The following is a 27,406-nucleotide window of genomic DNA, read 5'->3' on the forward strand; positions in this document are numbered from 1 at the left end:
AAAGCAGAAAAGCATTCAAAACAGTAAATGGCAATCTGAAAATGAAATGAAATGATGACTTCATCTATACTTTCGTTTTCAGGATAATTTAAAAAATTTAACTTCGATGTGCAAAGAACATCTGAGGACCATTTACATATCATTTAGATTGTGTGGCTAAACGCTTAGCCAGATAGGGATTCCCATATAGCAGAACAAACAAAGACAATAATATTCCTTGGGGAATGGTGAGTCTTTTTAATAAAAGGTGTTGGAAAAACTGGATATCTATATGCAGAAAAATAAACTAGGCCCCTGTCTCTCATCATTCACAAAAATCAACTCAAAACGGATTAAAGACTTAAAATTTAAGACCCAAAACTATGAAGTTCTAGAAGAAAGCATATGGGAAATGCTTCAGGACAGTGTTCTGGGAAAATACTTTATGAAATGGACCTTGAAAGTACAGGCAACAAAATCAAAAATAGATAAATGGATTTATATTAAACTAATAATCTTCTACACAAAATCAAGAGTTAAAAGACAACCTGCAGGACGGGAGAAAAACTAAACATAGAATCACCACGTGATCTAGCAATCCCAATACCAGGTCCACATACAGAGAAAAACAGCATGCTGAAGATTGACCTGCACTCACATGTTGATTCCAGCAATACTCCCAATAGCCAAGGCATGAAATCAACTGCAGTGTCCACCAACAGATGAATGAATATCAAAAATATGGTATATATTCACAAAAGAAATGATTTCACCATAAAAAGAAGGAAATTCTGTCATTTGTGGCAACATAGAAGAGCTTAAAGGACATTATATTAAGATAAACAAGCCAGATACGTATTTTTATGAGATCAACTTTTTTATCTTCCATTTATCAGTGAAAACATGTGGTATTTACCTATAAATAGAATAGTGGCTACTAGAGGTAAGGAAAGGGAAGTGGGAATTATAGCCAAGGAGTTGCTCACAGATAAACAGCTGGATAGGAGAAATCAGTTCTAGTGTTCTATAGCACTATATGGCGACTATGATAGCAAGAATTTATTGTATATATCCAAACAGCTAGAGGAGCAGATTTTGAATATTCTCAATACAAAGAAATCATAAATGTTTAAGGTAATGGATATGCCAAATATCCTGATATGATCATACACATTGTATACATGGATCAAAATATCACATTATACCCTAGTAATATGTAAAATTATGTATTTATTAAAAATGATAATAAAAGCAAAAATAAACCTGGCAGTAAGTTTCATTTTTATTTTCTGCTCATCCTCTGTATTGAAGCCAAAGGGAGTATGAATCTAGCAATGCTTACCAAGCACAGACAAAAAGAATTAAAAGAAAAGTCTTCTCCTTCCGTGACAAACAATGAGGATCTCATGGTGGCAGAGGGTGGTTAAGGTAGAAAACTTTGACAATGGGTAGAATGAGATAATTTTTTGGGGAGTGACGAAACTGTTCTGAATCAATTTTGGTTGTAGTTATAAGACTGCACATTTGACAAAACATAAAAAAAACTGATAAAACAAAACATGGATTTTTTTCTATGTAATTTTAACAATTTAATATTATAAAAATTAACAATTTAGAAAATATAATGTATACTAATTACTTAGTATTGTACAGTAAGGGAATATCAAAACTTAAAAAACAATTTGCCTATAATTTTCCCTTTCTTCTCAAAAGTTCAAATGTACAAGTTTCAGAGAGACACAAAAGGGAAAAAGCCAGAAAAAAAAAACAGGGGAAAAAACAGCAGCAGAAAGTAGTAAGAATTAAGGAGAGAGGAGAGCTGCTGTCTACAACATGGGAGAGTGAACATTCTATGTCCAGGCAAGTTACCTGCCAGCTAAAACAAAAACAATAAAAAGTCTTCAGAAGAGTCACAATAGTGTATTATATAAAATATGCACTTTTAAAAACACAAATATTAGACATGAAAAACAACAACAACAACAGGAGAATGACAGCTGGCCAGGTGCTCATGCCTGTAATCCCAGCACTTTGGGAGACCGAGGCGGGCGGATCACAAGGTCAGGAGACCAAGACCATCCTGGCTAGCCAGGTGAAACCCCATCTCTACCAACGATACAAAAAATTAGCTGGGTGTGGTGGCATGTGACTCTAGTCCCAGCACAGGAGAATCACTTGAACCCAGGACGGAAAGGCTGCAGTAAGCAGAGATCACACCACTACACTCCAGCCTCGGTGACACAGCAAGACTCTGTCTCAAACAAACAAACAAACAAACAAAGAATGACACCTACTAAGTAAAAAGCAGTCAATATAAATGGCTTCCAATGTGGTATAGTTACTGAACTTAAGACTATAAATACTTCAACAAAGCTGTTATAAAGATATTGATTGGGTGTGGTGGCTCATGCCTGTAATCCCAGCACTTTGGGATGTCAAGGCAGGCAGATCACCTGAGGTCAAGTTTTCAACACCAGCCTGGCCAGTATGTGGAAACCTCATCTCTACTAAAAATACAAAAAATTAGCTGGGCATGGTGGCACACCTGTAATCTCAGCTACTCAGGAGGCTCAGACAGGAGAATCATTTGAACCTCAAAGACAGAGGTTGCAGTGAGCTGAGATCATGTCACTGTACTCCAGCCTGGGCAACAGAGCAAGACTCCATCTCAAAAAAAAAAAAAAAAAAGAAAGAATTACAGGAAAAAAATTGGTCTTACTAGGTAAATGGATAAAGAACTACAAGGGGATTTAAATGAAGAGCACAAAACACACACATGTAATTTATAATGCCTGCCTAATAGTCCATGGTTTAAAAGAACTGACTTTTTAAAATTAACTATTCTCTATAATTCTTCCTTTCCTCTGAAAAACTCACTCTGACACATGCCTGGATATTGTAAAGTTAACAAAACAAGGTTTATGTCTAGCTAGGTATATCATTCAATGTAATATTTAGTGGAATCTGGACAGAATGAATCTCATAAATAGGAATCAAAACTACCATTCAAATATTAAATGGCTAAGGAGAGGTAAGCATCTATTGTAATAAGAGGATCTCTCATTATAAGTAAAAGCACATACTATTTCTTCTTTATACTAGTGTAGCAGTCATCAAATAATGTTCCAACTTCTATATTTAAAATGGAATATGAAAGTACTTATCCATAATTCAAAAGGAGTTTAGACTCAGTAACATAACATTTTCAAACAGATACCACAATAGAAAATACTATGGGCTAAACTGAAAAATCACACTAGCACTGACTAAACAGCATATTATAGATGGCAGAAAAAAATAGCAAAGTTAAAGACAGATCAATAGGAATTACCAAAGTCAAATAAAACAAAACAATAGAAGGAAAAGGGGCAGAAAGTTTGGAGAAACACTGAAGGCCGTGAGAGCCTTGTGAAACAATGTCAGATGGTAAAACTTATGGCTGAAAACTTCCACAAATTGATGCCTAGTGTCAACAAGAAAAACAAACTTGCAAAGAAGACAATGATTTAAAAAATCCGTCCTAGAGACAGCAGACTACCCAAAGCCAAAGATAAGGACAATATCTTGAGAGCAGCCAGGAAAAAAAACTACATGTTACATACAGGGAAAGAAATGAATAACAGTTACATTGTTGTCAGAAACTAATGCAGGTCAGAAATTATTAGAATGACATATTCAAAAAGCTGCAAGGAAAAGATTATCAACCTAGAATTCCATGTAGGGAAGAACATACTTAAAGAACAAAGATAAAGACATGTTCAGATGAAAAAAATTTAAGACTTCATCATTAGCAAAGCTGTACTACAAAAAAAGTTACAAGGCTTCTTCAGGCTGAGGGAGACGACTGAAATGGCAACAAAAATCCGTGAGAATGAAGAATGAGCATGGGAAATAGTAAATATGTGGGTAAATACAAAATAGGACATATGCTTCCTTTTTTTTGGTCTATAGTCCTTAAAAGCATTTGGCTTTAAAGGAAAAGTTACAACACTGTAATATAAAATTAACATACATAGATTTAATATGAATAACAATACCACTAAATAGTAAATATCTGGTGTCCTTGTAAGACAGAAGGACATGTAAAGAAGAGGGAAGGCTATATAGATAAAAAGAATAGTCAACTTAATATCCTACCTTCAGTACTTTAAAACTGTTGTACCATTTCATTCTAGCCTGCATGCTTTCTGATAAGAATGCCACTATCTTTCAAATCATCCTTCCCCTATAATAATAAACCTGTCAGCCTTTAAAATTTGTATTATGTTATTACCGTTCAGCAGTTTGAACATGCATTTCTTTGGATTTGTTCTAAGTGGAGTTCACTCATCTTGAATCTGTAGATTTATGTATTTCATTAAACTGTTTAATGTTTTCAGCTGTTAGTCACAGAAAAAAATCCATTAACAATAGCAACAAAAAAGATGACATACTCAAAAACAAACTTAACAAGAAATATGTAAAGCTAAGAGAAGAAAAATGTTAAAACAAAAAAAAGATACAAAAGAAGTTTCGAACAAATGTAGATAGATATATCATATTCATAGAATGATTCAAGATTTTAATAAAGATGCAGTTCTCCTTAAGTTAACTTATAAAACCTTGTAATCTCAATAAACATACCAATGAAAATTTATTATTAGCTAGACAAGTTGCTACTAATATCCATGAGGAACAATAAATATACATGAATAGCTGGGAAAACACTGAAAAAAAAAAACCACCAAGAAGTTTAGCCCTAATAATCATTAAAATATACTATAAAACCTGTAAAAACACCATACTAGGATATACATACACTAAACCATTAGCATAACATATACAATGAGAAACAGATACCAATATACATGTAAATTTAGCATATTATAAAGAAAGCATTTCAAATCACTAAGGAAAAGATAAATTTTGAAATACATGGTGATAAAACTGGGTTTCCATTTAGAAAGAGATAAAATTAGATCCATATCTCACAAAATAACAAGAATAAACAACTATATTAATGATCTAAAAGTAAAAATGAAATCATACAAGGATTAGAAGGCAATATGAATGAATTTCTCTTTAAACATGGTATAGGCATACCTCAGAGATACTGTAAGTTCATTTACAGACCACTGTAATAAAGTGTAGTCAGACAAATTTTTTTAATTTTTAACTTTTAATTTTTGTGGATACAGAGTAGGTATACAAATTTTGGGGTTACTCAGTGCATATAAAAGCTATGTTTACACTATATTATAGATTGTCAAATGGCATCATGTCTAAAACATAATGTACACACCTTAATTTAAAAATACTTCATTGTTACAAAATGCTAACAACCATCTGAGCCTTCAGTGAGTCCTAATCTTTTTGCTGTGATGATGATAGCTGCTGACTGCCCAGGGGAACAAGGGTTTGTTTTAGATGATGGAAATTTTCTGTATCATGGTTGTGTTATAAGTTAATATTATAATATCAAATGTCAAGGCTCAGTAAATTTGGCATTAAACTAGTAAATTTTGTTACATATAAATTATACTTCAATAATGTTGACAAAAAAGAATTCAAGATGTAAATAAAATATTTTTTTTTAACTGTTGGGTTACAATCCTAATAAAAGAATGCACAGAATAGATACTGAATCAAATTAAATTAATGTTCTTACCAGATTAATTAACTGAGTGTGTACCACATCTTCAACCAAAACTGCTGTTTCATGAAGAGGCCTTCTAGCATCGCCCAAAGAATACCTGCAAAATAATTTTAAACCCATCAATTTTAAGGACTATAAAACTAAGAAAGGCAAAAAGTGTAAGATATTTATTACATGAATCACCTTAGTAAGGAGAATATAAATTATTCTCTCAAATGTCTGAACGGATGTGAAATTTTCTCTAGACAAAGAAAATAAGATCTTGGTCAGGCGTGGTGGCTCATGCCTTTAATCCCAGCACTTTGGGAAGCCGGGGTGGAGAATCACTTGAGCCCAGGAGTTCGTGACCAGCCTGTACAACTGGTGAAACTCCACCTCTACAAAAAATACAAAAACAGCCGGAAGCAGTGGCATGTGCCTATAGTCCCAGCCACTTGGGAGGCTGAGGTGGGAGGATGACTTGATCCCAGGACGCAGAAGTTGCAGTGAGCCAAGGTCATGCCACTGCGCTCCATCATGGGCAACAGAGTCAGACCCTGTTTAATAATAAAGAAAAAAGAAAAGAAAATCTTTCCTATTCAAGTTGCAAAGCCTGAAGAAAAGGGTAGTGTTATCTATGCTCTTTCTGGATTTGCACAGTACTTTTTAAAAGGAATTTACTGTCTCAAAATGCAAAACATTAACAACTACTTCACAACACTGGCAACCAGCAAATCATTAACCACATCCCAATTACCAATACAAAAGCTAGTAAGAGCCACAAAGAAAGTTATAAAATTGTATGATGTAATCAGCTTTGAAAATTAATAAGAAAAATTTATGTAAATGTCATTGACTATGACTTGTAACTATATAAAAGCAGATTTTCAAGAATGGATTACAAGGCTGGCCTTAAAATCCTCTTTTTGAAACTTAAAATAGGCTGGATATTCAAAGAATACCTTCTTGGTAAAGAACACTTGAAAATATACAATAATATATTAAAAACTTATATTTAAAGTATGCTTTAAAAAGCAGTCAAGAAGACAAAACCGAAGTCAGACAAGATGAAAAAACATTTCTATAAGATAATAGAGCACTGAACTGCCAACATTTTTTTTTTTAAGATGGATTAATTTAAAGTGATTTATACTGATAGTGTCCACAGGTACCTTGTAGAAACAAATGCAACTCATTTCTTGAAGAACGTATTTCAAACAAATAACTGAAAGAATTCTCATGGATGACATATCAAGGATCACAAATTCAAAATCGAAATTCACTACATGTACCAGGAATCAAGTCATCATGAACGAGAGTGAGCAGGACCAACAAACTGCAGAATCAGATCTACAGAGCCTATACATACCTGAATAATCAAAGTATGACACAAACAGGGGCATTCATAAGATGAAGTTATACTCCATATTCTGTATACTTATACAGAGATCCAGGAGGATGAATGCTGAACAAAACCACTGGATACTGTTTTAAAAAGCCAGTAGAATTTGTGACTAACACTGTTAACTTTTTTCTATTATGTATATACCCAATACTCTCTAAAATTAGGGGAGATCCTTTAAATAGACACCTATCAAAATACACAATAAATGTCTATAGTCATTTTGCTCTCAAAAAAACAACAGAACCCCTTTTCAGTGGTTTCTAACATCAGCTTGAAAAAAAAAAGGACAAAAATTTCTTAAAAACGAAGGAGCTTACTTATGTTGAGCCTACATGTGACATCTTTGGTTAGTAATCTATGCTAAGATGATACCCAAATATAACTCTCTTAAATCTCTATAAATTCTAAAGCATCATTTCATTTGCCAAAATCTTTTGCTAACCTCTGGACTCTATGTAAATACATGTATTTGATTATGTATCCATTGACCCATCCTCCTCACATATACATATCCCCCACTGTGAAAATCAATCAACTCCAAACTCTTTAATGGCATAAACTATAAGTGGAAAAGAAATACCTTTTAAGCAAGTATATGCAATGTGTGTGCATATCTGTGTATTTCTTTTTTTTCAAGTTACACAAATGTATATAATATAACAAAAACATAGCATAAAACAAACACAAAAGAGAAATGTCAAAGGAGGTAAAAACAAACAGTATTTTAAAATATATATTTATTAGCGTCAGAAAATCTTTTTGTATTCACTAACATATATACATACATTGTTATCAGCACAACCGACCAACCTAGTTAGCCTGGGATTGAGGGGTCTTCCAAAATATTCTGTACCATGTAAATCAGCCTAATTAGTATTAGAAAGTCATGGCATATTTTCCACCAAAAATAAATAAATAAATAAATAAATAAATAAATAAATAAATAAAAATAAGACAAGCCAGAAAACAGACTCATTTGTTAAGGGAATGAATTAACAATAAATAAAACTTACATGCCTGCTTTCAAACAACTACCGTTGTTATTTCAGTTCTAAAGTCTCAAAACAGAAACAGCATATGGGAAATTTATTCTTTCATCTGAAGATAATGCTCTTCCATACTCTGATGTTGAGGATGAAGTTCATGAGAGTCAGTGGATCAGTAGGTGCCCAGCTGACATCTCACTGTAGTCATGGCCCCTACTCAGATAAACAAATAGTACCAAACCAAATGCCCAGCCAGAGATTTGAGCCCAGAAAAACAGATGAAGTTCACAGGGCCTGTATCCAACTAAAAAGATTATAATAATGCTGCTAGAGTCACACTATTTTCTGGCCATCAGCTACAAAGTAGGAAAAGTTAGAAACCATGCAAGTATCCTGGATGTTGGATGACCTGATTCTAGTTCCCACTCTCCTACTAAGAAGTACTGCAATGAGTGGGTGACTTCTCCTGGCACCTTCTGTTTCTCCACAGTAAAAGGAGGGGACTAGATTAGATAATTTTAAAGATACCTTTCAGAAACTTGGTTTTGAATCTCATTCAATTATAATCCTTAAATCTGAAAGACTTTGTCTTCAAGAATTGGGCAACACTGTTATGAAAAAATTAAATCATACAGAGTAAACCGTGGAGAAATCATGAAATTAAGAAAAAGAAAACATGTTAAAAATGAGTAACAGAATGATATAAATAAAAATAATTGAAGGAAGAAAATAAGGCTACAGTTTATCCCAGGCTTTATATGTGGAAATAATTTCCAAGAAACATGTCACTGTCCATTAAAAAAAAAAAAAAAAATGGAGAGGTGTTGAACATATCACAGAATTTCACATTATTCATTTTCAGTATATTTAACAGGTTTACCTTTGAGTCTGAAATATTTGTTTTTAAATTTTCAAGCCCTAATTAAGAAGAGAGGGGAATGACTAAGTTTTTAACAGAGGGGAAGGACTGATTAAGCTTTAATTAAAGAGATTCTGAAAAAAGAAGCAAAGGGAATAAGTTTGGTGATGATCTGTGAGAGAGCCTGCGGGGCCAGTCACCAAGCACACAAGGCCTACAAGCAGATCTGCTCATAAAGCATCTAGAAACCAAACACCAAGAAAGGACAAAGAGATGCTTCTTTGCTGCCATGTGTACATCTTCTTGGAAGCCGAGTTGCTTTTAATACTTGCCACTGGCTACAGACTCTAATGTGGTTAAATCATTCTGGATACTGTGGTTAAGTAATTGCTGTGGTGGGAGCTAGTTACTTTTTTTTTTTTAAATTAGCTCTGATTTTTTTGGATGTTTCCTACCTCAGGTAATTGACATTATTTTGGAATGGACACTGTGTGACCATTGCTTGGTGTAAAAAGGATCTGGGTGACTTGCTTTCCCCAAAAGGAGATTTTTTCCCCTTCAAAGCATTTTTTTTTAATTATACTTTTATAGACTAGGTATTACTATAATATCCAAGAAATTCTCCTTAATGGAATTACAGTGAATAGCAGGCTATAGCACTACCATACACTCCAGTCAGCTAACCTAATACTAGATTACATATGTAAATACAGACATTATACTGTTTACATCTTTCTTACCCAATATTTGTTGATATTGATTTGCCCACTATCCAAAGTGGGGAATAAAAGTGCAGAAATTTGGCCGTGATGAGTCATTTAATAATAGTGGAAAGTTATAAACACTACAAATTAGCCCTGCTCTTCAAATGTTAACAGTTTTGACTTTCACAACTCTATGATTTTATCCACCTGTTTTCAAAGGAAGAAATGAATTCTATTAACAATAGCTCTGAGAAAGCCCAAGTGATAGGTAAATAAAAATGTCAAGTAAGGCCAGGCGTGGTGGCTCAAGCCTGTAATTCATGCCCTTTGAGAGGCCAACGCAGGTGGATCACCTGAGGTCAGGAGTTGGAGACCAGACTGGTCAACATGGTGAAACCCCATCTCTACTAAAAACACAAAATTAGCTGGGCATGGTGGCACAGAGGTTGAGGCAGGATTGTCGCCTGAACCTGGGAGGCCGAGCTTGCAGTGAGCCGAGATTGCACCACTGCACTTTAGCCTGGGCAACAGAGCAAGATTCCATCTAAAAAAAAAAAACAGTCGAACATCTAAGACAACAGATTTCTTAGCAGTACGATTTTTCTTATTGCTTGCTTGATTTCTCAACATCCATTTCCCCATTTCCCTTCTGATAGTAAACATTCATATATTTTAACTAAACTTTGAGAAAACTTTTAGAATTTTATAACACCATGAAATCCATATAAATATGTGAAGATATATAAAAAGCGAAATTATTATTTATGATGTAAAATAAAAATGCTGATGTAAAAAATACAGATACACTGATATACATATATGTTTAAAATAAAAGGTAAGACAGTATAAAATTTTCAAAAGGTAAATACTTATTAGCTATAGGGATTGATCACTCAATCATCAAATGTTGGCTGATTGCCTGGTATGTGCCTGGCACTGTTCTGGTTGCTTGGAACATATTGGTGAAGAAAACAGACAAAAAACAAGTAGAGTTTACATTCCAGTGAGGAAAGGATACAACAAACAATATAACTAATAAATTACTAAAGAAATAATTTATGTGTTAGAAAGATGACAGAAAAAAATGTAGAACAGAATCAGGAGACGTAAAGTATGGAATGTGGGCAGTGTGAAACAGTAAAACATGTATTTATTAAGATCTGATTTGTGAAAGAAATAGCTTTTAAGAAATGGGAAAGAAAAATATAAATTGGAAAATTTTATAAAAACTAAGACTAACATAAGAAAGCTCATCCATAATTGTTTGTAAGGTAGCTCATAAAAGAAAACTCATCTACAGTGCATGAAAATGTACACCTGAGAAAGTTTACAAAACTAGTAGAATATCTTTATGAATTTCTTCCAACAATTCACAGGACATTTTTCCTCATATATCCTATGTTTCTGAGACGCAAATATTCCCATCTTCAAACTCTTAATGGATAGCAGCATAAAACAAATTATTATAAATCCTCCCTATTTGAGGAATAGGAAAGATATGTATAGCAATCATTGAATGTTAGGTCAAAAAAGAATCTAAAAGATGATGCAATCCATTCATTTTGTTTTAAACAGATGGAAAATGAAAGTCCAAGAGGTTAAACAACCATCTCAAGGTCACAAGTCCAGTTAGAAGCAAAAGCCAGGACTTTTGCTTCCAATCCCTGATCATAATGCTTCCTGAAAATTCTTCCAGATCTCGTTGTAGAACACCATGCTAAATAAGTATCTATTAGGCCTCCATAACATTTAATGTACTTTATTATCTTATTTTGACCGAAATTTAGCCAAAAAACTAACTTCCTATAACACTGAAAATAGATACACTATAACAGCAACAACTTATAGAGAACTTTTCTCACCTATCATTTAAAACAAACTGTAAAGCAGGCAAAAAGGAAAGTTTCTCCCATATCACATGAACCTGGAAACAGAGAGATTCAAGAAAGTCAAAAGATTTATCCAGGGAGTCAGCAACAGTTAAGTGTCAGAATTACTTGGTACGAGATAGTTACATAGAGATAAGAGAATTTTGTACTATCAGATCTTTAGAAAATTATCAACACAAAATGGATATAAATGTGACATAATGTAACACATTTTTCACATTGACAGTATCCAGAAAAAGTATTTTGTAGTCAAATGAGCTTGGAAAATGACACATTTTATTCTTTTCTAGATTTGCAATGCATGTTACCATATTAGCTACTCTGAGAGGTTCTGCAGAAAAGAAAGTTTTGATTTTAAATGTATTTATTGGTTATGTAATCCTTTTCTAAGTCCATACAGTTTTATAGCATTGAAAAAAAAATTAGGAAACACTGACTTAATCGAGCAAACAAAAAAACCTCCAAGATAACTTAAGGTCTTTCATGAGAGATTCCAAATAAAATGCAGCCTAAGATGTTAGAACCTCAAAGCCAAGTTCTTCAGTTTTTAACAATGAGGTGATGATGGTGGTTTCTGAAGATGTTAGAAATTCAAAGTCAAGTTCTTCAGTTTTTAACAATGAGATGATAATGGCAAGCACTGTTTTTTAAAAATTTACTTATTCATGAATATTTATTGAATACTGGGTCTACATCATATCAGGAACTGAATATCATACTAATTGAGGATTTTTAAAGTTTCCACAAACTTAAAAGACTGATTTTCTGTAGCCATGGTAATAAACAGCCACCAGAACCAAGAACAGACTCATTCCAATAAACACACACCTGAGTGCCAACCAATCAACAACATTCTCATCTCTCTTTCATAGATGATGTCAACCCCAGAACACCACCAATCTCTGAACTCAATGCTTCCTGAAAACTCAGCAGAAAGTCAGCAGCCTTCCTTGCTAACAAACTGTGCTTGACCAGCATGTATCCCTCCTTTGTGATAAGAAGCAATAAATCTAGTTTTCTTTTTATTTCAGATAACTGAATGACAGGCTCGTTATTTTTCACAGCATTTGACAAAGTTTGCTCTCACAAACCTGTCAGCCTAACCTCCCTTCCTCTCCTTCTTCTCGCGTCTTATTTTGAAAGATTTCTAACCAACAGAAAAGCTGAAATAACAGTGCAATGAACACCTATAAATCTTTCACCTAGAATCACCAATTGTTAACATTTTGGCACAATTGTGTGCATGTTCTCTCTCTGTCTCTCTCTCTCTGTCTCTCTCTCCCTCTCTCTCGAAAATTATACACACATACTCTTGTATCTTTATCTGTATTAATTTTTCTTTAAACACTAAGTATGTATCAAGTGACAGGCATACTTACATGTATTATGTCATTTAAACCTCTTAAAGACTCTGCAACACACTGTCACTAAGCCTGTCCCTCTGCATCTTGAAGAGTATTTCTTCTAGTAAGTTAAATTCTGGGTCTTTAAAAATTTCCATATAGTGGGATTAGCTTTGTCCCTGGAACTAGATGAAATGACAAATCCTTTTACGTGACAGGTTTTCAAAAATATAAAGAAAGCTTACTTTAAAGGTCTGGTTTCATTTTGTTTTTGCTAAACAGCATCTGTTTTAAGCAGTTTTAATATCATTTACATACCGTAAAATTCAGTTGTTTAAAAGTGTACAATTCAATGACTTTTAGTAAATTTACAGGATTTTACCATCATCACCACAATCTACTTTGAGAACATTTCCATCATTCCAAAACAATGTCTCATGCCCATTTACAGTCATTCCCATTTTCCATCCTCAGCCAAAGGCAACCACTGATCTACTTGAAGAAACCATGCATTCCCTCTCATCTTATTCAAGGTTAAACACTTCCTATTTCTTATAATTTCAGTCTCAGTGTAAATGGTATATCTTTGAAAAGACTTCCCAAAACTACAACCGCTTTGAGTTCTTACTTGAATAGGAGTAGTTCGGCATTTATCTGATTGATATATTAGGGTCCAACCCAAGTTTTCATTAAAAAAAAAAGTTATAAAACTTTTAGTAAACAAACCAAATGAATGCAAACCTCTAAGTGTTGAACAAGTCATAGGCCAATTATAAAGCCCTGTAGCAAAGAGATATCCTTAAAACAACTGATCCAATAATCAACACTTTGTGGGCTGGGAAGAGTTGAACCAGCTTTCAAGCTGTCTTCGGAATATAACTCTCCATCTCATCCAGCAGAACATCAGAAAAGATGACATCAAACATCTCATTGTAATGTTTACTCTCCAACAATTTTCTATTGAAAGCGAAATTATTTTATTCCAATACAAAGTATGAGCTCATACAAGTTCCTAGTAATTACAGATTCCAAAATTTTTCTTGAGATTAACGTCAAGTTCACCAGGGTAAAATGGCTAGAATCTTCTTCACCCAATATGTTAAAAAATGAAGCAAACTCATGCCACAACTATAACTTAATTTAACACTTCCTTACACAGCATTCTAGAAAAACCACCTGGCAATCATTAATACCACTACCGTACATCATCTCTTTGCTAATGTTGTATTTGCAAAATCTACTTTGTCACCAAAAACAATGACTTTGGTCTCATAAAATATAATACTGAATGCATGAACCATAATTTTAGAAATATGGAAATAATAGAGTTGTTATATTTCTAATCAATCAACTTGAAAATTTTCTAAGTATCTGTGACTGCCAATAGGAAAATACATAATATATTCCAATTGAACTACATAATATATTCCATTAGTTCCTCCACAAAGGGCTTTCATTTGAGTCAGGAAGTATGTAAGACAATTTTTAATTGTCATCAGTCACTTATAAGAAAAGTAAGAAAAAGTTTATCTCTAGTCTCAACAATACTGTATTTCTCAAATAAAAATGAAATTTAGTATATCTAGAAGAGATGTATTTTCAGTTTGTTCTCTAGAACAGGGATAAAAAAGTGATGACATGAGAAAGATATTAAGATGCAATTCTACTGAGAATAAACATACAGCAAATATTAAATGATCTTTTAGTTTTACTTTAGTTTACAGTCCATAACTTAAAATTTTGGCATGCATAAATAATTCTTTATAGATATTTATATACATTATTAGCACTAAAACTTACATAAATTTTTAAATTTTACTTTGAAAGCTCAGTATGTACTTGTAAAAGCTTATAGTGAACATATAAAGTCTTTACGTATACTAAAAATATTAGTGAAAACATACATCTATTTACCTACCAACTACCAGCCTATATACTATTAAGTGTGCTCATAGGTACTAGCTCCGTGGTAGCGAATAAAAATATTAACAGGCAATACCAGGCAATTAGTTATTTATAAGTTAATATAAATAAAACAGTAGTTAAGACCCTAGCTTAGAGCCTTCAAATAATTCTACAACTTTCAAACTCCTCTGTTTATTATATAAAAGTCTTTGAAATCTGGCTTCTTTCTGTTTCCGGCCTTATTTCTAGCCATGCACCGTTTGTTCCTGACGCATCAAACTTCCCACGGATAGCTGACCATACGATAGGTTTCATGTCTTCTCACTTTTGTACATATTTCCTCTGTCAAATAAGTCTTTGTTTCTTCTTCCATTCAGCCAATGCCTTCAAAACTTAGTTCAAGGAGAACGACCCTTGAGAAATTTTCCCTAATAGTCATTTGCTCCTCTACAGCATACTGCACTGATCACCCTAACCCACCTTTCACCTCATACTATACCAATTCCCATTGCTGCGTCATTTTCAGTCACCTTGCACTATAACCCTGAGCTCAACCCTGCTATGTTCTTTGGCCAATGGGATATTATCAGCAAGCTGAAGCTAAGAAGTACTTAAGCATTTCAACTTGTGCTCTTGCACTCTGCCACTGTCACGAAAGTATGACCAGGCTAATCTGCTGGAAAATGAAGCAGAGCTCAGTCACCTCAGTCATCACAGTTGAGTCATCCTAGATCAGCTGGCAGTCAGCTGACCCTCAGATAGAGCCCAGCTGAGATTCCTGGGGTTGCTTAATCTACTGTCCTAGACATAAAATCATAAATGCTGAGGTTTTACGATGTTTTGTTATGCAGTATTATTGGGGCAATAAATAATGAATCCCACTCCTAGATGCTTCCATAGCACTCTGTTCACAAACTCCTCATAGTATAGTTACATAGTTACATAGTCATACTTTTACATTAACTAACTTGTCTCTATTTTCCCCTATGCATTTAGAGGGGGGAAAATCACCTCTTATTTAAATCTGTGTTCTCAGCAACTAACAAGATGCCCAGTTGCATGTGGGCACTCAAAAATTCATGTGATTTGTGGGCATAATGTTAACAGAAAAGAGTAATTGCAGCACTTTGGGCCAAATACAGAGTGGAATTAGGTGTTGCAGTAAAAGATGCCAGGGCAGAGAATCAAAGGGTGTATTCCTAGAAAACTTAAGATTTTCACATGTAGAAGAAAAAATGTTCAAAATTTCATTAAACTTGGCATGCATCTAGAGCCAAGTAAAAAATATTCATAAAAGAACCAGATGAATGATTTATTTTTTAAAGGCAGCAAATACTTTTTAAAAAGAAAAGGAAAAAAAAATCAATCAATCTGAAAAGATACAGAATTTAGAATCCATTTAACAATGATAGATATGACAAAAAGGACAATGAGTAGAGTATATCCATAGAACATACTGAGGACTTACTGTTTGCTAGACATCACTAAACTGATTTAAATGTCAAAATGACTCTATAAGTACTATTATTATTGCCACTTCTAGACTTGAAGAGGTTAACTAGATTACTCAAAGAATATATTTAATAAGTGGCAGAAATTAGATTCCACCTCACACCGGCCTGACTGCAAACTCTAAAAAAATAAAAATAAAAACAAAACCTCAGACTGCTCTATAATATTGTCTTTTATAGAAACGGAAGAGACTTTGGAAGTAATTTATTTCTGTTTCTGCCACAATAAAAAAAAAATTTTAAAGTGAAAAGACTATTTAGGCTGGGCACAGTGGCTCATGTCTATAATCACAGCATTTTGGGAGGATGAGGCAGGAGGATCACTTGAGCACAAGAGTTTGAATTCAGTCTTGGCAACAGCATGAGACCTTGACTTTTTTTTTAAAAAAAGAACTATATAAGCATATATCCAAGTTAGGGGACAGGAGTAGGGTGATGATGATACTTTGATAAAATTGCAAATAACTTTTTGACAACCAGTGTGGTACAAGCAGAAATGCAAACCAATATGTAAAGGACACAATAGCTGAATTTATAAGATCAAGAGGAGGGCCACTTGCGGTGGTTCACACCTGTAATCCCAGCACTTTCAAGAGGCAAGCAGATCATGAAATGAGGAGTTTGAGACTAGCCTGGCCAATATAATGAAACCCTGTCTCTACTAAAAATACAAAACATTAGCCAGGTGTGGTGGCGGGGTGCCTGTAATCCCAGCTACTCAGGAGACTGAGGAAGGAGAATCACTTGAACCCGGGAGGCAGAGGTTGCAGTGAGCTGAGATTGCGCCATTACACTCCAGTCAGGGCAACAGCACGAGACTCTAACTCAAAAAAGAAAAAGAAAAAAAAAAAAACAAAACAAAAAAACAGTTGAACATGCAATGCTGTCTATATCAACAACCAAACAAAGGAAGCTATTAAAAGGGTGAACAAATTCTTCCAAGTCAAATGCAAATAACTGGCTTCCTCTCTATTCATGCAAATAGCTGAGTTCACCACATGAAATTTACCTTGCTTTTAGGTCTCAAGAATTAAGGGATAATGCTGGGCGCGGTGGCACAAGCCTGTAATCCCAGCACTTTGGGAGGCCGAGGCGGGTGGATCACAAGGTCGAGAGTTCGAGACCATCCTGGTCGACATGGTGAAACCCCGTCTCTACTAAAAATACAAAAATCAGCTGGGCATGGTGGCGTGTGCCTGTAATCCCAGCTACTCAGGAGGCTGAGGCAGGAGAATTGCCTGAACCCAGGAGGCGGAGGTTGCGGTGAGCTGAGATCGCGCCATTGCACTCCAGCCTGGGTAACGAGCGAAACTCCGTCTCAAAAAAAAAAAAAAAAAAAAGAATTAAGGGATAATATTAAAGCTATAAACCTGGAAAAATCCATAGTGTCTTTATGCATAAATCACATAGAAATGTTTCAGGTTCTGAGATAAAGTTCGGAAATAATTGTACTAAACAATGCAAAAATTTCCCAAGGCTAAATAAAACTTGGTAAAAATAAACTGTAGAAACACTAGAACAGTAAGTATAGGGTTAACTTCATCATACTATTAGTAGATATATTACAATACAAACAGTACACAGAGGCTAAATTTTATGCATGGCAACAGTCTGTCTAGGAATGTAATTATTATATTAAGAGGGAAATATTCCTTGCAGCATAAAAACACCAATACCATTCCTATACAATTTACAGCGAGTTTGATAAAGAGAAAATTTCCATAAAAATCTTGGCCCAGAAACTCTCCACATCCAGCATCTCTAGCTTCTATAACCTTTAGATCCCACAGGAGTAAAATTAGAACTTCTTTTACTGTGAACAAATTCCCTATCTCAAAGCCTGTGGAGAACGTTCCCTTTGCCTCTAGGGACAGAATGCTTAGACAGATGAGGGGAAAGAAGGAAACTGTGATGCTCTGTATGTCTGGGGGCCCAGAGGTTTCCAGGATTCAAACAAATGTACAGTTTGACTTCCAGAGTATTGACAAGGAATCAGAACATTAGATTACAATCTGGCTTTCTCAGTTGCAGGAGCTTCCCTTTCCCCAATATTCCAAAGATTTCAAAAACCTATGAAATTATGCCAGAAGGTGATAATCCAAGTATATCTTTCACAGTTCGATGACTCCAAATAATATTTAGCATTTCAAATGAAATTGTTCATAATGTGGCATTCAATTCTTCACTAAACTCACAGAACTCATTTCTACTTACAGATGTGTGATTTAAAACTCTGAGTAAAGAAAGTTAAGTGAAAGAGAACTTTCATTTGTTTAAAAAAAGAAAAAATAAAAATGAAAACATTATATTTTCTATATACATTAACCTTGAAAAAGAAAATGCAAAATTAATCTGTTTACCATTACTACATATTCACACAAGTGTCATCTTCATTATGCTGTTAAATGCAAGAGCCTACAATAATCTATTCCAGACGTGGGTTAGGGTTGGAAGTGAGGGATTGGCAAGGGAGTAGAAAAGTAACAAGGCTGTCTGTAGCACTTTAGTACATGTTTTAAGAATAATCCAAAACAGAAAAATATTGGTTCAATTCAGCATAACTACTTCAATTTTCTTAAAATCACACATACTCCATATAGTAAAGCCCTATACACATTCTCTCCAAAAAACAAACAAACAAACAAACAAAAACTTGACTTAGGAATAATTTTACAACACTTAAGGAATCAGAAAAAAGGTTTTAAATAAAATATTGATGTTTAAACTGTCTCTTTAAACTATTTGCTAACGAAACAAAACAATGGACTTTGAAAGAATACTAAACCCACCATCATTAATCTTCTTTTGGTAACTAACTTTATCCCAGTGACTTGATAACAAAGTTAAGCCTTAAGGATAAAAATCACCATATAGATCATTAAAACACTAAAAATAAAAAAAGAGAATTTCTCCTACCTCCATAACATTTTGTTTCTAATTTCTTAAAAAAGAAAAATTAGGAGAACTGTGAGTATTGTTGAAGAGAATTCATATTAGAAGACATTTCAAATTAAACGAGGGGCACTTCATGCCTATTTTCTAAGTTTAGACACACTGAATACCGTGCTTGTAGGCCCAATGAACAAGAATAATCATCCGCAAACTGCTAGATTCTTTCATTTTGGATTGTACACTGAAAATAAAAGATGGATGTTTAGAGTTTACATGTTCTATTTTCAGCTTCATCATTAACATATTTGAGAACCTGGGATAAATTTCTTTACATCAGGTAAATATTCTAATACCCTATAAGTTAATGGAAGTTAGATCCTAAAACTGACACTTAAGTGGAATACTAAATAAATTTAGTCCTATTTTCTTTATTGGGTTTTCTGATTTAAAATTCTATCACATTTATACATAACCATCTTAATTTAAGTATAAACTTAATTCACTTTAACAATATTCACTGAACGTCGACCTAGATGAAAGTCCTCTCCTGAAGTCTGAGGAATGCAAATGTAAACACCAAGTCCTTTTGAACTCAAAATTAGTACACAGCACACTGGTAAATGAGATACAAATAACCAAACATGAAACTCCCTTTTAGTCAGTCTAACTTAATGAAAATTGTATTGTGACAATACAAAAAATTATAAAGTTTTTAAGTGTGAATTTTAAATTGTACATTTTTTTCTTTTTTGAGGCAGGGTCACATTTTGTCACCCAGACTAGAGTGCCGTGGTGTGATCATGGCACACTGAAGCCTCAACCCTCCGGGCTCAAGTGATCCTCCCAACTAGGCCTCCCAAAGTGCTGGGATCATAGTTGTAAGCCATTGCACTCAGCCACTAAACTGTATAATTTTTAAAAGTACAATTAAAAATTGTATGACCACAAAAAATAAAACCAAGATTTTCTACCTTTTTTTTTTTTTTTTTTGACCTGTGTGGTGAATCCTAATAGGCTGGGAAAAAACTATAGGTATAATCCAAGGGCCAGTAAATATTTTCTGGAAAATGTCAGTACATATCTTCACCTTTGTGGGCTATCAGGTCTCTGTTGCAACTACACAATGGCCATCACAGTACCAAAGCAACCAAGGACAGTCCATAAATGAATGAATGTGGATAGCTCTGTCGCAGTCAAACTTACGGTCATTGCAATCTGAATTCTGCATCTCACATAATTTCATCTCATGTAAGTGCTACATCTCATGAAACATTACTCATCTTTTGATATTTTCCCCCAACCATTTAAAAATGTAAAAAATATTTGTGGTTACACAGGGTGTACAAAAACAGGGAACTATGTGATTTGGCATTCAAGCTACATACAGTTGGCCAATCTCTGGTATAATCAAACACCAGTATCAAATATGAGTTAAGAGTGACTAGTAGCTGACCATAATTGCCACTGTTCAGAAAGGAGAGAAAAGAAGACATATTTGAATAATCAAGAATTTCTTTTAAAAAAAGTATATGAGTAAGAGGTTGAGTTAATCTAAGGATGACAACTCATTTACTACAGCTATTATTTAGTAACTGCAACAAAACTCTTCCACTCTCTAAAAAAAGAACAAACATGAATTTGTCAAAATACATGGACACAAGCAATTAACTTCATGTTCTTATTTAAACTGTAAAAGTACAATAGAAAAATTGTACTGGCTGGGCAAGGTAGGCTCATACTTGTAATCCCAGCACTTTGGGAGGCCAAGGCAGGTGGATCACTTGAGGTCAGGTGTTCAAGACCAGCCTAGCCAATATGGTGAAACTCTCTCCTACTAAAAATACGTAAGTTAGCCTGGCATGGTGGTGCACACCTGTAATCCAGCTACTGGGAAGGCTGAGGCAGGAGAATCTATTGAACCCAGGACACAGAGGTTGCAGCAAGCTGAGATCGCACCACTGCATTCCAGCTTGGCTAACAGAGTGAGACTCCATCTCCAAAAAAAAAAAAAAAAGAGTACTATTTTTCAACTGCACTGTACAGCTTACCAATGTTTAAAATATTGAATATTTATTCATGTTTAAAATAGTAAAAAACAAACTGTTATAGGTTGAATTGTGTCCCTCCAAAAACAATATATAAAAATCCTAATTCCTAGTACCTCAGAATGTGACCTTATTTAGAAATAGGGTCTTTACAGAGATAATGACACAAAGAAGGTCACTATATTGGACTCTAGATGAAAAAGACTGGTATCCTTATATAAAGAGGAAATATGCACAGCGACAGACACACACAGAGGGAAGGCAATATGAAGACAGAGGGAGAAGACAGTAATGTGAGTGGAGTGATGAAACTACAAGCCACAAAACACCAAGGATTGCTGGCAAACGCGTAAGCTAGAAGAGACAAGGAAGGATATTCCTCTAGAGCCTTCAGAAAACATGACATTTGATAGCAACCTCAACTATGTACAGTAAGTTTCTGTTGCTTTAAGTCACCCAGTTTTTGGTACTTTGTTATAGAAGCCCTAGGAAACAAATACACAAACATATCAATGTATAAGGAATGTTTTTCACTTTGTAATTCTATCTAAATAATATGTCATCATTTGATGAACAAGTATTAAGTCCAAAATAAACCATGCATTAAAATCATTCTGTGAAAATTAAATTGACTTTCTATGCACGATATTACTATCAAAGAAGTCATTCCTTTGTGTGTTTTTTCTATAATACTTTGAACCAAATATTCTTTGGTTTGTGGGTTGTATTACTATTGACAGGGTAAATGCATGCTACTGTGGAGAGTGGGGGAAATTAAGTGGTAGAAATGCTTAGGGTCTCAAATCTTCCTCTCAGAGAGTATGGATGCAAGATTCTTGCATTTTAAAGTACCATTTTCAAATAGTGCCACATATCCATGTTCTTGCATCTCTTCCTGTTTTGATTTGTGATTTCAGAGATAATTATGAAGATAATATGGTAAGTGAGTCACCACTTACACTCTGCGTCCTACAAATTTTGAGGATCGGCTTCAGCAAAACCTGGATCAGATTATGACTTAAGTAAACTAACATTTCTAGCCCTGATTTATTTTTAGGTAACTGAAAACAATAGTATGTGTTTGGAAGTACTGAGCTGAAAACATAAAGAACTATTGACCTTAAACTATTACAAAAAAAAAAAAGAATAACTTTCCTGTTTTAAAAGACTTCCAGTAAAAGAAAGTCCAAAACTGTATTACTGTTTACATTAAAAGTTTCCATTTTCGGTTTATTTGTATTCCATACATTTTTAAAAACGTTTTGAAAAAGGAGATTCATACAGAATGTTACCAAAATTTTCTGAGACCCCAACATAATCTCTTAAAATACATACCAACAAGCTTCTGCATGTCTCTGAACTCAGATTTGTGCATTTCAATGTCACCTGGACGCCCAAATTTAAATTTCGGGGCTGCCTATCAAGCACAGTAACTGAAAACTTGCACTAAACTCAGAAGTGTGCAAAGAAGTAAATATCCATTGGAAAAAAACCCTCTGATTTACAGGGTGGCCCATTTAAAGCAGTTCCCATTTAATAATGTGGCTGTGTACAGGGCCTCTTTTAAATGGGCCACCCTGTATGAAGCTTAAGTCCAAGATAAAAAATGTCCTCCCTTGAGAATTTTTAAAACCCAAAAACATTGTAGGTTTAGTGGTTATTTTTAAGGTTTTAGATGGTTTCTTTGGACTCCTTTAGAACTGAAAAAAGATGGATACACATTTGAAAAATGAAATGTTACAACCACACATCTGTAATGAGAACCAGTGCCAGTGGATATTTTTAAAACAAATTAAAACGGTCAATTTTTTTTTTAACTTAGGCAAACAGCTGCTATACACACAGTGCACAGTAACTACTTTTCAGCAAAAGTTCAGGAGAAATTTCCTAATGAAGATTTATAGAACGTTCTGGGATTGATAATTAAGGGCTCCCCCAAAAGATACGAAGAACAAACAGTATTAGAGATGTTAGGATTCAGGACACTGAATTAAAGATACACACTAATAACCACGGAGGGAAATTAGGATAAAACAGGTAGGTACTGTATATCTTTTCTGTACTGACTTCAAAGTGTTCTGAAGTATTTCACGATAATTTCTAAAGTTTAAATACCTCTGTAATTTAGTTTATTCTTCAAAAAGCGGGAGGAGATGATGTGAAGAGAAAAAATGGAAAAAGCTTGCCTAAAAAAAATTATATTGATGCAAGAGATCATGGTTTCTGAAAATTCTGACTTCAACTGTGTACCTGACTTGAATAATGCAGTCTTCCCTCCAAAACCAATATTATTAACAATAAAAATAACAACTATGGGCCAGGCGCAGTGGCTCACACCTATAATCCCAGCACTTTGGGAGGCTGAGGCAGGCAGAACACAAGATCAGGAGTTCAAGACCAGCCTGACTAACATGCTGAAACATTGTCTCTACTAAAAATATAAAAATTAGCAAGGTATGGTGATGAGTGCCTGTAGTCCCAGCTACTCAGGAAGCTGAGGCAGGAGAATAGCTTGAACCCAGGAGGCAGAGGTTGCAGTGAGCTGAGATCGTGCCACTACACTCCAGCCTGGGCAACAGAGCAAGTCTCCAACTCTAATTAATTAATTAATTAATTAATTAAATACTATAAATAGTGTCATCACACACGTGCCAAGTACTCTTCCTAGGCACCTGACACCATTAGTTGCAATGAGCCGAGATCACGCCACTACAGTCCAGTCCAGCCTGGGCAACAGAGAGACAGATAAAACAGCGATGAACACTGTCACCACACATTGTGCCAAGTAATCTTTCTAGGCACCTGACATCATTAAATCATTTAATGTCCACAATAATACTATGAGGTAGGTAGTATTACCTCCTCTTTACAGATAAGAGAAATGATGCACTAATAGATTAAGTAATTTGTCGAAGGTCACAAATATGGTAAAATTGCCTGTCATAATTCAAAGACTCTGAATCCAGAGTTAGTACTCTTAAACACATACTCATAATTGATGTTTTTTTCTTCATGTAGCCAGGGATTTATCAATTGTTTGATGTTCTTGAAAACTAACTTATTTTCATTGACTTTTCTCTATTGTCTGTTTTCTATCTCACCGACTTCTACTCTTACGTTTACTATTTCCTTTTCTATTTCCTTCGGATTCAATTTGCACTTTTTCTATCTTCTTAAGGTAGAGGCAATACTGATTTTCAACTTTTTTATTTCTGTTCTAACATAAGCATTTAGAGCTATAAATTTCTCTGTAGGCACTGCTTTAGATTCATCTTATAAATTCTGATATGTTTATTATCATAGTGTGAATGTTTAAAACTTCTCCTATTTTTTCAGTTTTGCTTTGTGTATTTTGAAGCTTTCTTGTTAGGTGCACCAATACTTAGGATTACTGTTTCTTCTTGACAAATTTTTATCATTCAGTCCCCTTTATTACTGATGACGGTTGTTATTCTGAAGTTTACTTTGTCTGATATTAATATGGCCATATCAGCTTGCCCAACCCTTAGGACTGAGCTTTGCATGTACAAGAAAATCAAGTGCGTTTTCTTAATGAAAAGGTCACAAAAATAGCTCACAAGCTAAAGTAAACTGTGTTAGAAATTATAATTATCCGTCGATGGCGGTGGCTCATGCCTCTAATCCCAGCACTCTGGGAGGCCGAGGCAGGCGGATCACAAGATCAGGAGATAGAGACCATCCAGGCCAACATGGTAAAACCCCATCTCTATTAAAATACAAAAACTTAGCTGGGCATGGTGGTGCATGCCTGTAGTCTCAGCTACTCAGGAGGCTGAGGCAGGGGAACTGTTAGAACTCAGGAGGCAGAGGTTGCAGTGAGCCAAGATCACACCAATGCACTCCAGCCTGGCAACAGAGAAAGACTCCATCTCAAAAAAGAACAAAAACAAACAAAAACATATAGTATGATGTATATATACATATACATGCACACACACGCGCGTGAGCGCGCACACACACAAACACGAGTCCAGTCTATAGAATGAAAAGTAATTTTTTAAAAGATTTTTTTTTTTCGTGAGACAGAGTTTCTGTCACCCAGACTGGAGTGCAGTGACACAATCTTGGCTCACTGCAACCTCTGCCTCCCAGGTTCAAACGATCCTCCTTTCTCAGCCTCCTGAATAGCTAGGATTACAGGTGTGTGTCACCACGTCTGGCTGATTTTTGTATTTTGAGTAGAGACAAGGTTTTACCATATTGGCCAGGCTGGTCTCAAGCTCGTGACCTCAAGCGATCTGCCCACCTCAGCCTCCCAAAGTGCGGAGATTACAGGCATAAGCCACTGCACTGGCCTCTCTTTAAAGATTCTTTCTCACATTTCACTATTTATGACAAATTTATTATTAACTTGTCCAATAAGCAAAAGCTTTTAAAAAAGAAAAAGATGAACATTTTCTATTCATAAATAATTCGAACATGGTCATTGTGGTTGCTTTATCAATTTTTATAGAGCAGAAAAGCATTAATAATACTCAGTTGAATTACCCTCTACTCAGAATCTGACCTGGTATTACACTGTACAAAGCCTGTGAAATTCATCCTCTTTGCATTGTTATGAAAATTGCTATGTAAGAGACAACGATTTACTCACTATGGATGTATGTTCTAAACAGGATCTTGGGTGGATAAAGAAGGTTTCATTTGGCAATCTGGACAATGGTGCTCATTAATGAGAAAGGCTTAGTATAGGCTACTGAAGATCTGGAACCAAGTCCTTGTTCAACAAATTTCTAGTTATGTGGCCTCGCACTTTAAATTTTTGGTTTCCTTCTGTAAATATCCAAGCAATAGTTTTATGTTTATGATAAAGAGAATTGGACTGCTAAAGATCATTTAGTGAAAGTCCACCCTGTCCTAGAGACCAGCTGGACTCAATGTCAGGCATTTGATTACTACCTTCACAATTTGTGCTGTTTTCTGTACTAGTTAGGCAGCTACTGATTTTTTAAGTCAGTGTTTATTACCACTTTAATAAATTTATTTTAAAATAAACTATCATAAAAATATACCATAGAAATCAATATCATACATCAGAAAGAGATGTTTACTACTTATGGAATTTTAAAAAAAATCAATCCATCCATCAATTGGATACTCTCCTTTGGGGGAATTCAGAGTGAAGAACTTAGTAAGAGATAGAGAGGAGGACTGCAGGAGAAAAATAAGGAGAAATAAGTAGAATTGAGTCGAAACACACACAAAAAAGGCAGTGTTAAGATTGGCCTAATGATTGGTAAAAGGCACTTCCCAAGTGGCACAAGATGGCTAAGTGATCAGAATATTCTGAAGATTTTAAAAAATACTTGTATTGAGATATAATAAACATACCTTAAAATTCAGTCTTTTTAAGTGTATAGTTTAGTAGGTTTCTGGATATTCTGAGTTGTGAAACCATCACCATAATCTAATTTTGAAAACTGTCATCAACCCAAAAAGAAACTCTCTACCCATAGCAGTTATTCCTCATTCTCACCCCCTCTCTCAGCCTCTTCCCTGACTCAGGCAACTTTCTGTCTCTATGAATTTGCATATTCTGGATAGCTAATAATTAAATTATATATAACTTTGTGTCTTGTCTCTTTCACTTAGCATGTTTTCACAGGTCATCCATGTTTTAATGTATTATCACTACATCATTCCTTTTTATGTCTGAATGATATTCCACTGTATGAATATACCACATTTTACTTTTATAATAAGATTCAGCTGATGGACCTTTAGATGGTTTTCCTCTTTTCAGTTATTATGAATAATGCTACTATGAACATCTGTGTACAAGTTTATTCCCGTCCTTCTTGAGGCCTAGCTCTAGCTGCTGGGATGGTAGGTCCATATGTCTGTACCTTCTACTGTATTTTTACTGTAAATTCTCATCATATGAAGTTTAACATATGTATTAATAGCTAATGTGTTAGATCTGATAAAAGAAGCCATTAAAGTCAAACTGTTACATGTAAGTCAAAGCCCTCTACCTTGCATCACATATAAAAAGATATTCAGATTGAAGGAAAATCTAAATTTCAATGTGTACATATGAAAAAAGAAGAAAATCTAACATTGTTAACTCTACTTCTAACTACTGTAATCTAACTAAGCATAAAAAATAAATATTATTCCCAAAAAGCAACATGAATACAGAAAACAGGTAAATTATAGCTGAAGTATTATTTCATTGTAACTACAGTCCCCGGATATTCAGGCTGGTTGGAACGATGGTGGCTTTACAACAGTTCCTCTTTAGTCACGGGGA

The 27,406-nt window shown here is 34.6% G+C and overlaps 1 protein-coding gene across 1 annotated transcript in view; it reads right to left on the minus strand.

The window, feature by feature from the left end:
* Positions 1-27,406, minus strand: part of SUPT3H (SPT3 homolog, SAGA and STAGA complex component) — a 515,287-nt gene that overhangs the window by 270,350 nt on the left and 217,531 nt on the right. Inside the window, exon 3 of the mRNA XM_003923069.4 lies at positions 5,627-5,711. Coding sequence (XP_003923118.1) covers positions 5,627-5,711 — 85 coding nt within the window. The remainder of the gene's footprint in view (positions 1-5,626; positions 5,712-27,406) is intronic.

This window comes from Saimiri boliviensis, chromosome 4 (assembly GCF_048565385.1).
Source record: "Saimiri boliviensis isolate mSaiBol1 chromosome 4, mSaiBol1.pri, whole genome shotgun sequence".
NCBI classification, from domain to species: Eukaryota; Metazoa; Chordata; class Mammalia; order Primates; family Cebidae; genus Saimiri; species Saimiri boliviensis.